The sequence below is a fragment of the Taudactylus pleione genome, unplaced genomic scaffold, assembly GCF_031769625.1.
Source record: "Taudactylus pleione unplaced genomic scaffold, aTauple2 ptg000172l, whole genome shotgun sequence".
NCBI lineage: Eukaryota > Metazoa > Chordata > Amphibia > Anura > Myobatrachidae > Taudactylus > Taudactylus pleione.
This window is the reverse complement of record NW_028284574.1, coordinates 10,834,996-10,847,219: the sequence shown is the minus strand read 5'-3', so window position 1 is coordinate 10,847,219 and position 12,224 is coordinate 10,834,996. Positions and strand designations below refer to the sequence as shown.

Below are 12,224 nucleotides of genomic sequence, written 5' to 3'. Positions count from 1 at the left end.
TGGAGGAAGTGCAAAAGGAGGATGAGGGGGAAATTTGTGTCCTATCTGACGCTAATGTGGATGTTGATGATGAGGATGTGGTTTGCGAAAATCAGCCAGCAGTGGGAGCAGTTCTTGCTAATGATAAAAAGAAAGCCAGAAAAGCCACGTCTTGGGTGTGGAATTATTTTAATCTTAATTCTGACAACAGTTGTGAAGGCATCTGTTCCATTTGTAAAGCCAAGGCTAGCAGAGGAAAGGACGTTAACAATCTAGGCATCTCCTCCGTCATTTGCAGGGAGTTCATGCAATTTGTTTAACAAAATTATAATAATTTGTAATTAATAACAAGCAGTCCAGTATCAGCTACCAGCAGATTGGACCAGCACATGCAATCTCCACCACTAATTGAAGGTAGTCCTTCCAAAAAATGTTTTGTGGGGGCCCAAACAAACCAAGAAGTTCAGCCACGAAAGTGTCAGTCCTAGTGGCTAAAGTGCTTGGTTTGTTAAACTGTGCATGTCCTTTTTAATATCCCACATAAGAGTGGGTTGGAGGGACAATTCCATCCTTCACCTCTTTTCTTTACATTTTACACAATTAGGGGCATTGCCAACTGACATTATTATAGTTTATTAAACTGCCATCCTGTCTGCCACTGCTGTGTGGTAATGTTTCAAAGATGTTCTATATTTTTTTAAACTGCTGTGCGTTTGTGCTGCTGCTCTGTTGCTTACTTTAGCCAGCCAGCTCGCTGCAGCCTTTGGCCTATATTGGTGAAAAATAGTGAAATCAATATTGTGAGCTGTGAGATGATTACAATTGCATGGAAATGCCTGAAAATGATTGTTATTATGGTTAATAATACTGTAGGATCAAAAATAGGCCAAAATTATGTGGTTTTAGCTGTTTATATCATTTTTTGGAAAAAATACAGATCCAAAACCAAAACCGAAAAACAAAACACCAAGGAAAAAGATCCAAAACCAGGGGAAATCCAGATCCAAAACCAAAACACGGAGTTGGCGCACATCTCTACTTAGGTTCGTGGCTGACAGGGCTGCACTTCTTTTTGTCCACAGATTTTTTGATTGGCAGCCATTAGCACTGGTTTTTCCTATCACACGGACTAAAAATCATTTTATTTGTTACTGGAACACTAACCCGAGGCAAGTGCAAGTGTCCTGAGGCACCCCAGGGTGCCATGGAACCCATTTTGGGAACCACTGGCCTAACTCTTACCCCCCCCCACATCCCCACAGTTTAAGCTTAACCCTCCCATCTGAAGCCTAACCCTAACCCTAATGTAGAGTTTCTAACAATGTAAACAATTCACAAGTTGACATTCTGAGAATATCAACAGGTTGCCTGTCGACATTTTAACAATGTCGACATAGTGGTGTCGACATTATAAATGTTGACCTAATGATTACAATATTTAAATGCATACTGAAAATATGTTTGAAACGCGCCATATCAAAAATATTTCTATACTTTGATAGTGATAAAAAGAACAAATAAAGTTTCTCTATCTGCCATTCAACTGACTTTGTAAAATATCTACTACTTTTCTATTTATTTATTTATCAAATACAATATCAGTATCAGTTCTTACAGTCTCTCTGTACGCGCACATTTTCTTCATTCTTTTCCTCTTCTGTATAACGTAGGGATGGTTTCAGCTTCTGAAAGTAGTTATGTAGATCCTCCATACTCTGCTTCAATTCCCACATTTTGTCCCAATTCAAGTTGTTGCTGATTTCTGTGGAGTAAATGTAAACAACTTAGTTAGGAAACATGGCATTGTACTGCTGACATGCAGCTCCTGTGTTTTGCTGGTATTCTATTATATCATTTTTACTAATATATTGTGAAAATGGGTGATATCACCTAAAAGTACCGATTGTAGGAGAATTCACAAAATTCTCCTCCAAGCCCTAATTATCAGATATTTCTTAGCAAGCAGATCGCATTTCCTATAATTGTAATGGGAAATACAATCTGCTCAAATTTGCTAAAGTGAATTGTAAAAAAAATAACACCACCTGGAGATGGCGTAATTAGGGCTTACTCCATTTCACCAACTCTTGTTCTGCTCTGAATCGCTCTGTCTTAGCTCCTCCTTCACTTTCTCTAGCTGCTTCTGCAAAAGCCTGATGACCTGACTCAAGCTGGCAGTGTCTGAACTGACGTCACGTGTGGCAAGTTTGAAGGGCTGGAGAACCCCGCACAACACAGAAATCATTCTACACTGTGCATACCCCCTCCTTTGCCTATGTCATAGGTGGATGTTTAGGCTTGAATGGCATTTTGCTGCTCCTCCATTCTCTGAAGCATATAGAGGGCTGAGTTGCACCGCGTCACTACCTCTTGCTTCAGGTGATTGCAAGGCAGGTTCCAGAGTGTTTGCTGGTGCTCCAGTCTTTGGCACGCAGTCGCTGAATGGCGTAAGTGGGCAGAAATTTTTCGGGTCACCCAAAGAGTCTCCTGCATGCCCCTGTAGTTTTTCCGAAAATTCTGCACCACCAAATCTATTGTGTGAGCAAAACATGGGACGTGCTGGAATTTGCCCAGATGTAATGCCCACACAATATTGGTGGCATTGTTAGATATCACAAATCCCCAGGAGAGTCTAAGTGGGGTAAGCCATTGGGCGATGATTTCCCTCAGTTTCTCTTAGAGGTCATCGGCAGTGTGCCTCTTACTGAAACCACTGATACACAGTGTAGCCTGCCTTGGAACAAGCTGGCTTTTCTGAGATGCTGCTACTGGTGACGCTGCTGTTGTTGCTGCATAAGGCGATACATCTACCCAGTGGGCTGTCACAGTCATATAGTCCTTAGTCTGACCTGTGCCACTTGTCAACATGTCCTTGATTAAGTGGACATTGGGTACAACTGCATTTTTTAGGACACTGAGGACACTTTTTCTGACGTCTCTGTACATTCTCGGTATTGCCTGCCTAGTGAAGTGGAATCCAGATGGGATTTGGAACCGAGGGCCTGATTCAGACCCGGTTGCGAGGAATATGCACTTGTAAGCGGGTCGATGGTGGCCCAGTGCGCTTGCGCACGATGGAGCAGGCTCCGTCGTGCGCATGCGCGAGACCCGGATAGCGACGGGCAAACCGTCGCTCCGGGTCTCGTACCAAAGGGGGCATGCTGTCGATGTTGAGTGACAGCATGCCCCATTTGGTGGGCGGGCCAGGGGGGTGGCTGCCCAGACGGAGGCGCCTACTGTCTGGGGCCAGCCCCACTGACATCACAAGTGATGTCAGTGGGAATTGATTTCGGCTCTGTTAGAGCCGAAAGCACTCTGGGGCTTGTGGCAACGAGACCCTACCACAAGGGTCTCGTCGCAAGCCCGATGGTCGCGATGGTCTTCACCATCGCGACCATCATCATGGCCGATCGCTATAGCTGTGGGTGGTCACCCACAGCTATGCAAGTGGCCAGGAGGACGCTCTAAAAAAACAGAAGGCCGGCCCTGATTCAGAGTGAGCGCTATGTCAGAGCGTCCGGCTCTGAATCAGGCCCCGAGGACACACTACCTCCATCAATTGTCTAAATCCCACTGCACTAATGGCGGATACCGGATGCAAGTCTAACACCAACATAGATGTCAAGGCCTCAGTTATCCGCTTTGCTTCAGGATGACTGCTGTCGTACTTCATCCTCCTCGCTAAGGACTGTTGGAGGGTCAATTGCTTAGTAAAAGAAGTAGTGGTTTCCCTACTTCCTCTCTGGGATGATGAACGACTACCAGCAGCAACAGCAGCAGTAGGCATAGCAATGCAGTATCCTCCCTAGGAATCCCAGATAGAGTCAGTCATGCCAGTGACATGGCCTGCTGGACTGCTACTACAGGAGTTGAAGGTGTGGTTTGCAGGCGCTTGGATACAACAGAACAAAGGGATTTAGGTGTCCCTGGACTGCTTATGGTCTTAGCCACAGTTTCTGAACTTGACAGTAACATTTTATGAACACGTTGAAGGTGACATATAAGGGAGGATGTTCCTAGGTGGTTAACGTCCCTACCCCTACTTATTACACCTTTACATATGGTACATATGGCAAGACAGTTGTTGTCTGGATTTGGATAGAAATATTTCTAGATAAAAGAGGTGAAATGTTTGGTCTTCTGCCCAGGCATGACCGTGATGGGCTTTTTCATCCCACGAACAACAACTGTCTCCCACGGTGCCTGATTTAAACAAACCACATCACCATCAGAATCCTCCTCATCAACTTCCTCCTCAGCACCAGTTACACAAATATCCTCATCCTGTTGTACTTCAACAGTGACATATTCAATTTGAATATCAGCAAGTGGACTGTGGGTGCTCCTTCCAGCACTTGCAGAGGGCGTACAAATGGTGGAAGGAGCCACCTCTTCCCGTCCAGTGTTGGGAAGGTCAGGCATCGCAACCGTCGCCACACTTGGACTCTCCATGGGGATTTGTGATATCTTCTTAGAATTAGAACGCACAATTCTTTGCTGTGCTTTTGCCAGCTTAACTCGTTTGATTTTTGTAGTGGGAGGAGGGCTTCCATCATCATGTGTAGCTGAACCACTAGTCATGAACATAGGGGAGGACCTTATCCGTTCTTTGCCACTCCGTGTTGTAAATGGTATATTGGCAAGTTTACGTTTCTCCTCAGACGATTTAAATTTATTTTTAAGGTCATTTTCCTGAACCTTGCCATTTGGGATTTTATATGCGCTCTACTATGACATTGGGCATCGGCCTTGGCAGACAACGTTGATGACATTTCATCGTCTATGTCAGTGATTCCCAACCTCGGTCCTCAAGGCACACTAACAGTCCTGGTTTTAGTGATATCCATGATTGTGCACAGATGGTTAACTCAAAATAACTAAGGTACTAATTAAGTCACTTGTGCTCAAGTATGCCTATCCCTTAAACCTGGACTGTTAGTGTGCCTTGAGGACCGTGGTTGGGAACCCCTGGTCTATGTCATGACTAGTGGCAGCAGCTTCAGCTCTAGGAGGAAGTGGTTCCTGACCTTTCCCTATTTTATTTTTATTGGACAAATTTTTGTCATGCATTTATGTGATATTGATATATACGTGCGGCTAAGGCGCACACAAACACAGAAAAATATATATATTTTTTTCTTGGAGCGCACTTTGGGGGTTACACCACCCTTCAACAGATGAGCCAGCCGGCCCTTTACTTATGACACAGGCGCATGCTTGGCGCTACTTTGTTGATGCACGTGCGGCTACAGCACACACATGGCCTGATTCAGACCTGCTCGCAAGCACTTAAGCACTCGTGAGCAGGTCGATGGTGTGCTCCGTGCATGCGCAGCGGCCGCACTGTGTGTGCGCAAGCCCCAGAGCGAGAGTGAAATTCTCTTGCTCCGTGGCTCACTACAAAAGGGGCGGCTGTCGATGTTGATCGACAGCTCACCCCGTTTTGTAGGCGTGGCGGGGTGTGGCTTGACAAACGGAGGCGTTCCCAATCGAATGCCTGCCGTTTGTGGGCGGCCCCCCAGTCATCACCAGTGATGTCAGTGGGAGAGCTTCCCGCTCTATTAGAGCCATAAGCTCTCTGGGGCTTGCGGCCATGAGACCCTACCACAAGGGTCTCGTCGCAAGCCCCGATGGTCGCGCTGGTCTTGGCCATCGCGACCATCATCCTGGCCACTCCCAATAGCTGTGGGTGGTCACCCACAGCTATGAGAGCGGCTAGGAGGCCGCATAAAAAATAAACACCCTGATTCAGAGCGAGCGCTCTTTCAGAGCATCCATCTCTGAATCAGGCCCACAAGTCACAAATGCAGAAAAAGATTTTTTTATTTTTTTTTGGAGCGCACTTTGGGGGTTACACCAGCCTTCAACAGACGAGCCTGCCGGCCCTTTACTTATGACACAGGCACACGCTTGGCGCTACTTTGCTGATGCACATGCGGCTACAGCACACACAAGTCACAAACACAGAAAACTATAGTTTTTTGTACTTGGGGGGAGCACCCCTGTACGACAGAGCACCACCTGGACAACACTACAGCACCCCTGAAGGACTACACTCTTTATGGGACACTGCACAACACAGCCCAGTCAGCCCCTATGGACTTTGGAGTGGACACAGCCCCTATGGACGACAACAGCAGCACAACTTCCACCCTCCCGTTTCACTGTCCACAGCCGGAGTGAAAAATGGCAAAGACACGGGGACCGTTTATTGAATCCAAAACCTGCGAGAATCCAACAGCGGGATGATGACGTTTTGCCTCGATTTCAGATCTGAGTCAGGTGGGAAAACTCGAACCTGAAAATGATCCGGCTCGGATCAGGGGGGGCTTCTATTTCAGAAATCCGAACCTGCTCATCCCTAATGTATTTTGAATAAAAGTAATGCCCCCTGTTGTAGTGCCCCTATAGTAATTCCCCTGCATTTCTTATTATAGATCCCAGTGGGCTGCTGCTAATATTCATGCTGCTATTACTAGATTATTAATGTGGGTGTATTGTTGTATTTTTATTGTGGTAAACTCGGGGGAGAAAACTCGATCACATACACCATCGGAAAATACACCCTCAGCAAAACACGATTTTTGGTAAACCTGAGATTAGAAGTTCAGAAGCCTAAAATCACCTGAGTTTCAGCAAATCGGATCGAGTTTCAAAACGGCAAAACTCAGACACAATTCTTAGTAAATTTACCCCATAGAGTATAAGAGATGCAGCTAGGAGCGGGTTAACACAAGTAGTGTGCGGTATCTGGAGCACACATGTGCACATACACTGAGTGGTGGCAGTGGCATGTATAGAGCCAGGGCCGGCCCTAGCCCAAATTTTTTGGTAAGCCCCTTTTACAGTGCCCCGGTAGTGGTCCCCCCTGTACAGTGACCCTTGTGCCCCAGTAGTAAGCCCCTTATATAGTGTCCCCAGTAGTAGTCCCCCTTGTAATGCCCCCAGTAGTACCCCCCCTTGTATTGCCCTCAGTAGTAGCCCCCCTTATAGTTCCCCCCCAGTAGTAATCCCCCTTGTATTGCCCCCAATAGTAGCCCCCACATGTAGTGCCCCCAGTAGTATCCCCCCTTGTGCCCCCAGTAGTAGCCCCCCAAGTAGTGCCCCCAGTAGTATCCCCCACCTTGTATTGCCCCCAGTAGTAGCCCCCCCTTGTAGTTCCCCCAGTAGTAATCCCCCCTTGTATTGCCCCCAGTAGTAGACCCCCCTTGTAGTGCCCCCAGTAGTAGCCCCCACTTGTAGTGCCCCCAGTAGTAGCCCCCCTTGTAGTGCCCCCAGTAGTAGCCCCCACTTGTAGTGCCCCCAGTAGTAAACCCCCCTTGCAGTGCCCCCAGTAGTAGCCCCCCTTGTAGTTCCCCCAGTAGTAGTCCTCCCTGTAGTGCCCCCAGTAGTAGCCCCCACTTGTAGTGCCCCCAGTAGTAAACCCCCCTTGCAGTGCCCCCAGTAGTAGCCCCCCCTTGTAGTGCCCCCAGTAGTAGTCCCCCCTTGTAGTGCCCCCAGTAGTAGCCCCCACTTGTAGTGCCCCCAGTTTAAACCCCCCTTGCAGTGCCCCCAGTAGTAGCCCCCCCTTGTAGTGCCCCCAGTAGTAGCCCCCCCTTGTAGTGCCCCCAGTAGTAGCCCCCACTTGTAGTGCCCTCAGTAGTAGCCCCCCTTGTAGTGCCCCCAGTAGTAGCCCCCACTTGTAGTGCCCCCAGTAGTAGCCCCCCTTGTAGTGCCCCCAGTAGTAGCCCCCCTTGTAGTGCCCCCAGTAGTAGCCCCCCCCGCCTTAGAGACACACATAATATAAATTAAAAAAAACAACTTACCTGAAACCCTGCTCCTTGTCCCGCCGCTGCTATCAGTTCCTCCATCCGTCCTCCTTGGCTGCTTTGCATTATGGGAGAGACATCTTGACGTCTCTCCCATTACCCACTGCGGGAGCCAAAAGATGCCCGGCTCCGGCAGTGGGAGCAGCAGCCGATGAGAGTCTGTCTGACTCTCATCAGCTGCTAAAGCAAACACACAGATGCCAGCGCCGGCAGCTGTGTGTTTGTGCTGTGTTTACTCTAGACCGAACTCCGTCCTGTCAGCGCTACACACGTGGTGCAGCTGTGTCACAGAGACACAGGACCTCATTCAGAGCCGGTCGCACAGAGCGTGCGGTCGGTCTGAATGAGGGGAGGACGTCTTGAATTTTCAAGACGTCCTCCTTTGCGGTGGTAAGGCTGTGGGTTAACACCCACAGCCTTACGACCGCCTAAGGTGATGGTCGCGTTGGTCAAGACTATATTATTTATATTATTTATTGAGATTTATTGACAATGCTGAAGTCTGTAAAATCCCAGGGACATGTGAATCGACTATGCCCAGTTTAGATACCCGAATGTGACAGTTAGCAGACAGCGAGACCAGAGTCAGAGCAAGGGAAATATACAGTGACTGGCATTGTACAGGTGAAAGGTTGAGAGGCAGATGGACAGTCCCAATGAAGAGAAACTGTCTGGAACCATTAGCTTGAATCACTGGAGTAAATTTACTAATCATCGGTTTAGGCTGCAATTCAAAAGCTACGGGAATCGACAGTAACAGTATTTACTAAGCATCAGTTTTTTACTGTATTTCAAATCTGCTGTTGATGCCCATCAGTTGAAGCCCCAAAAAGAACTAATGGGACAAATAATTATTTGCTGCCAAAGACAAATGGAACTCTATTAAATCTATTAGGTGGTAATAAGAGATTCTCTTTTTACATTTTTTAATGTACTGTAGCTATGCCTGAAGAATACAGGGAAAATGGAGTCTAGACCAATAACAATGGTAATATTTTTGTGTAGGGATGTTGTGTTCTAGATCAGTGGTTCTCAAACTCTGTCCTCAGGATCCCACGCAGTTCACATTTTCCAGGTCACCCAGCAGCACAGATGTATTCATTACTCACTGACACATTTTACAGGTGGAGCTAATTATTTAAGTTGTGATTCTGTGAGAAGATATGGAAAACATGCACTGTTTGGGGTCCTGAGGACCTAGTTTGAGAACCTGTGTTCTAGTTAAATACACCTACCTGTAGCAAGATCAAAACGCCCCAACTTATATAAGATGATTAAAAGGCGATCCCAGTAAATGCTATCTTCATGCGCTTCCACTAAGTTTTTCAGACTGTTTTTACACTGTTCCTTTGTCTCTGTATGTAAAAGAGAAAAAGGATACATAAGGATCACTTATTCATCATTTGAAATGAATCACTTGTGTCTAGTAACAACTGTTAACAGAGCATATCAGGGCTTTAAGGACAACTTGGTGGTTACAACTTAATTAAGGTTAAGAGAGCAATAGCGAATTTAAGTCATACGATTGTATTTCAATTGATTGCATTTTGTCTAAAAAAAATGTCCACCTGAAAGCAATTTTATATGATGAATTGCAGGAGATTACTCAATAGTCTACCCCACATGTAAAAAGAAAAAGTATTGCCCTGAATTTTTAAGGTGCCCATTCACTAGACAATTAAGTTGAGCAATTGAACTATAAAGATATCGTTATCATGCAATCGATTATAAATCGTTTGCAAAAATGTCTAAAATGACCAGTGATGTGCGCTCCCACTGGTCGTATAGACATCTATCATCGGGCAAACATGCTGGACACCCTGACGATAACGTCAGGTCCAGCATGTTTGCAGATGATTGTTGTGCCTACACTGAACGACTGCTCGATTACAAAGTCAAACAATGTCGATTACAATACTGACAAACGACTGCACGATTACGATATTGTAATCGTGTAGTCGTTTTGAAGTCTGCTAGTGGATGGGAAGCATAAGTGGTCTATTAATCATGAAAAACAATGTGATGTGTTATTATAAAGTACTGATCTCACAGTGAGTTCAATGTAAATATCGGAGGCATTCATCATGCCTCTTTTACTTAAATATCACTTCCGTAAAGCTGCTCATTCAGTGGAGACAGCTTTTCGGAAATGCAAAAATTTTTCCCTGTTTCTTCGGTCTTCCAAGACTCTTTGCAGCCTGCCTTCAAGCTGTGCATGGGCATAAAAAGTTGGGGGGAAAAGAAGTTTAGGTATTAAGAATAGACCCCTAAATGACTATTTTATATACAGAATTGCCTAGCAGCTACTGATATCCGTAATTAATCTTATATCCATTTAAATTCTATGGGCAAATAAATATGCATAAGGAATAAGTGACTGATGCTGAATTGATAGTAAAAAGGGTGCAACTTACTCATTAAAAAAAAAAATTGATGCAACAAATTAATATTTCTGCATATATTCAGTGCATTCATTTGCTTTCTGGACATTCCCATTGTGAAAATACACAAAATAAGTCACTTGGGGGGACATGTATAAAGTGGCAGGCTCTCGGCGTTATTTGTCTGCACCTTATTCACCACCAGATCGTGGTGAAGCTTGTTCAGCTACCAGCTGCATGTATTATCCCTATGTTTGCCGAAGAGGGAGAAAGTTAACTCACCTGTCTGGCAAAGTCCACTCTCGCTCTTGTGGCTTTAATGACCAGAGCTTGCATCCATTCTGTGCATGTACCGGCACACAGGGTCATTGTTTTTGGTATGCACAATCCCCGTCTGTCGGAACCGACAGCCAGGGACAGTGTTTTGTGGTCGAAATCGATAGCTGCAGCTGTTGCATTGGCCCTATCTAGGGATAGTAGCACCAATAATGACAGGGGTGCATAGCTCCCCTGTCATTCTGCTCACTTCCCTGCATTACTACATGCAGGGAAGCAGTAACTGCAGCACTTAACATGCGCAGTTACCACTTTTCTCCCTATCGCCCCTTCATACATCTCCCCCCAGGTTCCATAAATCTTCTAATAGCCCAAATACCTGGTTCACAAGATTTAGTTCATGGTTGAGTGGCTTTGAAAACCTGCTAATGCATTAAAAGCATCAAAAGACTCACAAGATCTACTAAGTTTACTGAACACAAACAAAAGTTAGGGGCATATTTATCACCCCATTTTTTTATGCAATTGTAAGGCGATAATTATTAATTACTCCCAAACTTGAAATTAATATTTTAGCTTGCATTAAAAAAAGTTAAGGTGCTGGGACAGAGCTTCTAAAAAAGCCCCATTCCAGCATAGCTACTGCTATCACTTTGCTTACACTGCTGATGGCCTGCACATCCGTCAGTGGGGGCCAACAGGGAGGGATCCAAAGTATCCCTCTCCAAAAAATATGTTAGACTAGCCCACAGGCTACTATGGAAAATAGGGCAGCCACACCAACTGTCAGTGACTATCGGCCGGTGATGTTTGGAAGGGCAGTTGGTGTGGCCCCACTATTTGAATTTTGGACTGTGCTGCAACTCCACCTCTAAAGCCGCCACTGCCTGCCATGATTCGCATTTTGGAGCTTAGTAAATTTAACAGTTTAGCAGTCCCCATAGTTTCCCCATAGTAATTTTTAAATATGTGAAAGATATCAGAGATATCTGCTGTGATCCCTTATTCTGGGGTACTTAGCTTTTACTGGACCCACCCAAGAATGGCTGTTTTTGGAGGATAGCCTACAAATTTTATATAATATATATGCCCCTTAATTCCATCCACAACATTTCAGTTCAGTCAAAGTAAGCCTTTAAATTGCAACTCCAAATAACTGAAGGATGTCACCATAATAAAAAGACTTGCTTGTGTAGCACAAATCAGCCTAATTACAATGAGCTTACCAAACTCAAGGCCAATGGGCTTCTCTTGGCCTGTACTCGGAGAAGGTTCCTGAATGTGAATGTCATTGTTTTCAACAGGCTCCGTGAGTTGTGTATACAATATCTGACATTGTTGCACAGTTAGGTATTCAGCTATGCGCATGATCATATGAGGACCTATATCATCTGCAACTGAATGAGTACAAACATATAATTTGCTAATGTTAATCTTTGCATTCATCTTTGCTACATTATATTAAATTAATAATGAGTTCAGTGTTATAGCTATGTTCCAGCACAAATAAATATAATAGTAGTACTGTCTACATTATGTGTAACTATTTTTTATATGTAAAGAAACAGAAATGTAAGTTTTCATGGACAGGTAAATAATGTGTAAGTAATTCCAATTATGCAGTATTTATGATAAAATATATAAATGTATAATGTAGTAAAAGATAGTAATTTTTTAATAAATATGTTTACATGTTGATATTTAATATATATTAATATTTATAGCAAAATAATATACAGTATAAATACACAATGTAGCACATGGTCTGGTTCCCAGAGAG

At 44.8% G+C, this 12,224-nt stretch overlaps 1 protein-coding gene across 1 annotated transcript in view; it reads right to left on the bottom strand.

Moving 5' to 3' along the window:
- The window catches only part of TMDD1 (transmembrane and death domain 1), a 28,940-nt gene extending 17,050 nt beyond the window's left edge, over positions 1 to 11,890 (bottom strand). Inside the window, exons 1-3 of the mRNA XM_088475467.1 lie at positions 11,671 to 11,890; positions 9,023 to 9,142; positions 1,595 to 1,741 (exon numbers count right to left, since the gene is read on the bottom strand). Coding sequence (XP_088331593.1) covers positions 1,595 to 1,741; positions 9,023 to 9,142; positions 11,671 to 11,890 — 487 coding nt within the window. The remainder of the gene's footprint in view (positions 1 to 1,594; positions 1,742 to 9,022; positions 9,143 to 11,670) is intronic.
- Positions 11,891 to 12,224: the final 334 nt, after the last annotated feature.